The 5,042-nt window shown below is 44.4% G+C and overlaps 1 protein-coding gene across 1 annotated transcript in view; it reads left to right on the top strand.

Moving 5' to 3' along the window:
* Positions 1-251: 251 nt before the first annotated feature.
* LOC104616778 (mitogen-activated protein kinase kinase kinase kinase 4-like) overlaps positions 252-5,042 on the top strand; it is a gene marked incomplete at its 5' end in the record, with an annotated part of 54,752 nt that continues 49,961 nt past the window's right edge. Inside the window, 3 exons of the mRNA XM_010281898.1 lie at positions 252-306; positions 2,474-2,552; positions 3,234-3,409. Of these exons, the coding sequence (XP_010280200.1) occupies positions 252-306; positions 2,474-2,552; positions 3,234-3,409 (310 nt within the window). The remainder of the gene's footprint in view (positions 307-2,473; positions 2,553-3,233; positions 3,410-5,042) is intronic.

Genomic DNA, 5,042 nt, shown 5'->3' with positions numbered 1-5,042 from the left:
TTCAGAGTTGCATGGGAAATGGGAAGCTTCTGGCTATTAGCACATTTCCTAAAAGCTCAGCAGGGAATGGGAGGGACCAGAATGTATGTCATTCCAACTAAAACGACCCAATCCAGGAGAAATCTAGAGAAACTGTAAAAACAAAACAAAAACAAACAAAAATAAAAAAAACCCCAAACCCCAAAAGAAAACAAACAAAGAAAAAGCTTGAATGCTGCAAGCTGCAATGTGCAATGTTTCTTTTCCTGCAGAGTGACCTATGGTCTCTGGGAATCACTGCTATTGAAATGGCCGAAGGAGCTCCTCGTAAGTGAGTTGGTCTAAAGGTGGGGGTGGTTATGCTTTGTGAACATGTTCTGTGTTAAAATAACTCGTGTTTGGCTAATGCACAGTTGTACAAAATTCTGGTTCTGGTTGTGTCTTTAAAAATAATCTATGGCTTTTTCTCTTTTGGACTCTTTTGCTTTCCTCTTCCTTTTAGGCCTTTTAAGTCTGTATTTTAATCCCTTGCCTTCATTTTCTAGGGAAACAAAAAAGTTTTTCTTCAGGCTCTTGTTAGCATCACTTTGTTGATCCCTGCCTGTGGGTACAGCTAAGCAGAAGTGACTGGCACGTTAGCAGAAAAACTTGACAAGAGCGGCTTTGGGTTTAGGTCCAAGTGGAGAACCTAGGCCTAAAGCTTACATTTGTACTCTGGGACTGGATGCTCACAGGTTTTGGGATGAATACCGTACCCGCTCACGTAGCGGCTTCTGCCCATGACCACGTTCTCAACCCAACAGCTGATTGCCATAGTCTTACAGGTTGCCCTCGCTTGCCGGCTGCCCTCCTCGCTCCTCCAGTGAGCCTCTCACAGCCGTTGGGCAGAGATCGGTGGCAGCAGCGTAGACGCAGAGACCCCGTGCATTTTTCTTTCCGCAGAGGACCCTGGTGCCCGCAAAGCAGATGTGATGTGATGGGGCATCCGGTCCCTGCTGAGAGCGCAGGAGAAAAAATAAATTTTACTCTGGCCTCAGCTTGAGAGCACGTAGGCTGCGTTTTTGAAAAATACACTTGGCTGGTCTCCCGTCAGACTCGGTTTTTAGCAGCGCTCAGGAGCCAGCGGGGGTTCAGGAGCGCTTTCAGACTGTGCTTCAGCCTAGCTGGAGCTTAGTCCCGAGACATGAGTCCGTGGGGAGTTTTCTTTGAGACTTTGTGGCCTTGCATGCTGATTCCTCAGGCCACTTGCAGTGGATGCTTTCAGTAGTTTTGGCAGGGAAATGCTATGGATTATATTCTGTTGCGCTGTGTTTTGTTTACTGTAGTACAACAGTGTCTGGGACCCATAGCTAGAAACGAGACTTCTTCTGCCTCCCCATCCCCACTATATCTCGTGCTATTGAAAATTCAAAGGAAAAAGTCAAAAACAGAACCCAGATGTGAGAAACATCGGCAGGGGGATGCAGGCAGAGAAATTAATAGAAGGCAGTGAAAGCTTTACCAGACCACAGTCTTCTCGCTTTTACTAGTTCTGTAATGCTGTAGGTACACTCCTGTTAAGAGAATCACTGCTGAACACCTGTACGTTACAAGAAATCAGCCTCCCTATAGTTTCTGTCAGTTGTCATTCAGCAGCTCTGTTTTGTGAAGAAAGACCTCTGACCCTTGATATTTCTCCGTGACAGATGGAGCACGCTCCTAAATCCATACAAAATGCCTGCGGTAGACAAGATGTGATGGTATTTGCTTTCTACGGAGCTCTTTGTAGCTTCAACTTTCCACAACAGTAACACTCAAGTACATTGGGCGGGAGAGAAACCAGCGTCTGAATGCATGGGTAGAATTTGTTGCAGTTTGGCTAATAATGGTGCTCACACCCCTGAGACACCGAATAGATCAAATGTGTGCTTAGTCATTACACGCTGTGCCAGTGACACAGGTCGAGCTCTCCGTTTCACATCAGGTTTTCTTCATCCTGCATTTTCTCTTATGCCATGAATGATGTAGCTAAGAGTTTGGTTAAAATTCAGCTTATCATTTGTCTGAACCATGAGCCAGGCATAATAAACTAGATAAGTATTTCAATCCCTACTTTAACTTCTATTTATGTGAAAACACCCTTTGGTGTGTTAGAAAGGTGAGCTTTTTTACATCCTTCTGAAGCCTTATGTATAAAAAATATGAAGAAAGTTGTACTTGTTCCTGCCATGCAGCCTTTCTTTCAAACCTCTTTTAACTGGCTACAACAGCAGATCGCTGTGAAAGATTTCTGTGTACTCAGAGACTTTATTTCTTGGCTGTAGAGCGAATTTTGTTGACTAACAGTGCGGTTCTGCAGCGGATGCTGTGCTGTTGGAAGTGGGAGTGTTTGTGGAGGACTGGTCCTCTCTGTCAGGAGAGCCAGGCTCCTGGCCCGGCTGCGTCAGTGTGGTCAGGCTGTGGGAGGGACACGGGGGAACATGCACCCTTCAATAGCTTGTGGTTTCCTTTGCAGCCCTGTGTGACATGCACCCCATGAGAGCGCTCTTCCTCATCCCACGGAACCCGCCCCCAAAGTTGAAATCCAGAAAATGGTAATGAGATGTGTGTTTAAAAAAAAAAAAAAAATCGGCTGCCTTTAGGCTTAGGATTTTGAGCTCTCTTGTCCGGTGACAATGATCATGTTAAATCTTGCAGTGATCTGTGAGGTCTTTTCCTAGTGCTGGGTTGAGCCACAGGTGCAGATGTAGTTTATCTTTGGGAAGCAATGCCCTTCTTTTGAACAGACTGAGCTGTGGAAGTCGTCGCAGTTGCTGAAGTTTGCCATGAGTGGCTGAAATCGCAGTATAGGGAAGGCTTAGATGGGCTGCTTGGGGGTCAGTGCTTTGTCAGAAAACTGCATGGACATTGTGGGGCTAATGGTAGTCACTGTAGTTTGCCTTTTAAATGAAGGGTATAAAGAAAATCTTCACCATATCAAAAGGCTAAGGGCAGTTTTGAAAGAGTTGTGTTGGCCAGATTGTGGTTTTGTTGATCTGGATGTAAATTCAGGGTAACTCCACCGAGAGGGCAGTTGGTGTGGTGTTCCCCATCATTCGCCCTCAGTGCTGTGCTGGTCTCAGGAGGCACACTGGTGGCAAAACTCAAATTGTCTCATGCAGTTCCAGTGCAAAAGGAAACCCTGCAAGTTAGTGCTTCCCATCGCTGAGAGGTAGTGCTTGGTGCACAAATTGAAAAGGATTATTGTTTTCCTCTGCTTTCCTATCTTTTTTCAGGTCAAAGAAATTCCTAAACTTTGTTGAAAGCTGCCTTGTAAAAAATTACTTGCATCGTCCATCCACTGAAACCTTGCTTAAGCATTCTTTCATCCGAGACATGCAGAATGAACGGCAAGTGCGCATCATGCTGAAAGACCACCTGGACAGGACCAGGAAGAAAAAAGGAGAAAAGGGTAACGTGGCAAAAATGAAATAAAAAGCACTGCAGAGAGTAGGTCCTCTTCCAGTTTTGGCAGCAGAGTACAAGGCAGATGCAACTGAAACATCAGAACCAGGAAAACTGTGAGAAAGTGGTGTCTTTGATAGCGCAGGGGCCATTTTGAAGATCTCTTTGCCAAAGCCCAGGTCCTTAATAGTGTTTAAATACTAAAGTCTTCGGAGCCTGACTGACGCTGATTCACTGAGAGCAACCCTAATGCTAATGTGAGCGAGGAGTCCAAGTAAAGGCTAGGTCCCTACTTTCTTAAGGGTCTAAGTAGTACTCAAGCGTTTCCTAGTCTCTTAGTTCGTCTGTCTGTCCCCAATGCATTTAATTTACCTGTTGCATCCCCCTAAAATTTTAGCTTGCGAGTTCTTTGGGGCAGAAGCGCTCTTTAAGCATTTTGCAGTGAGGTGCACAGGAGACCTCAAGAAGGCCTCCAAGCAAAACACAAATGAGAGTAACGAATCATTTACTTCATAGGGTGGCTGAGGAGAAAGAGATCTATGTTCGTTCCGCACGCTAGCCTGCTCTTCAGAGCAAAACCTGGAAGAAGCAGTGCTGGAGTGGGGATGATACTCGTGTAAATGCCCGTGCACAGCAGACTAAGAGCTGTGCAAAGCGGAGGAAGCGCCGTAGCCTGTTGACCACTGATTTTTCCCTGCCCTCTATCCCCTCTTCCTCTTCTGTATATTTTATACTGGCAGGGGCACTGTGAAGATCAGTGACTATGAGGGTAAACTCGGAAAGCACTACACAGTTGGAAAGTGACTTATAAGCTCCAAGTATTGCTTTGACAACAGGGATATTTGTGCCTAAAATGAAATTGCTGTTGCAACATAGATTGATTCTGCCACCTCTTTCAGCTACGAATCTCAAAGCACATTCAAATGGAAAGATACAGCGAGTTAGAGTTTCTCACAAATGCCATTGTGGCGGTGGGAAATGCAATGATAACCATTACTTCTTGATAGATAGTTATATTTTGACCTGAAAAGTGATATTTTTAATCAAAGCTCCCCTGAAAGTGAGAACACTGTGAAATTTCCAGACTATACACTCAAAAATAGTGACTTAATTTTTTTTTGAGTCCCACTTTAGCATGCCATATAGCCAGCAATGCAGAGTAGGATCAGTTTGAAATTATCCCTTAAAAGCTGCCTTCATATTAGTCTTGAAGAGAACTTCAAAAGTGTGGCTCAGCTTCTTCTGAACTTTTTTACTAAAACTAGTATTAATTTATTATCCCTGTTTCTTTTTTTTTAATTACTCACTTAAATCCAGGGTTCCTTTTTGTATTTACTGAAGGCCTCAGCTTAAGCCATCCAACAGGTATACAGTAGCAGAGCAGGGCAGTACAAGTCTTTTGTGTCCTAGTTAAATTTCTTTCTGAAGAACCCCTCTGCTGGTATTGTTATGGGGGTTGGATTTCTCTGTGGGTTTAGCCTAATTTATTTCAGCTTATGGAAATAGGTTAGTTTTGCAAAAGCAATGCAGTCAGTCAAGGGAAAAGGTGGGAGTGTGTAAAGGGGCTGCCCTGAAACATTATCTGAACTAGATTTTGAATTATGTACGTGGATATCTTACCTCCCCTCAGCCTCCCAGTG

Source organism: Phaethon lepturus, unplaced genomic scaffold (genome assembly GCF_000687285.1).
Source record: "Phaethon lepturus isolate BGI_N335 unplaced genomic scaffold, ASM68728v1 scaffold14662, whole genome shotgun sequence".
In the NCBI taxonomy this organism is placed as follows: Eukaryota; Metazoa; Chordata; class Aves; order Phaethontiformes; family Phaethontidae; genus Phaethon; species Phaethon lepturus.
The sequence above is the reverse complement of the archived record's forward strand: the minus strand, read 5'-3'. Positions and strand labels throughout refer to the sequence as shown.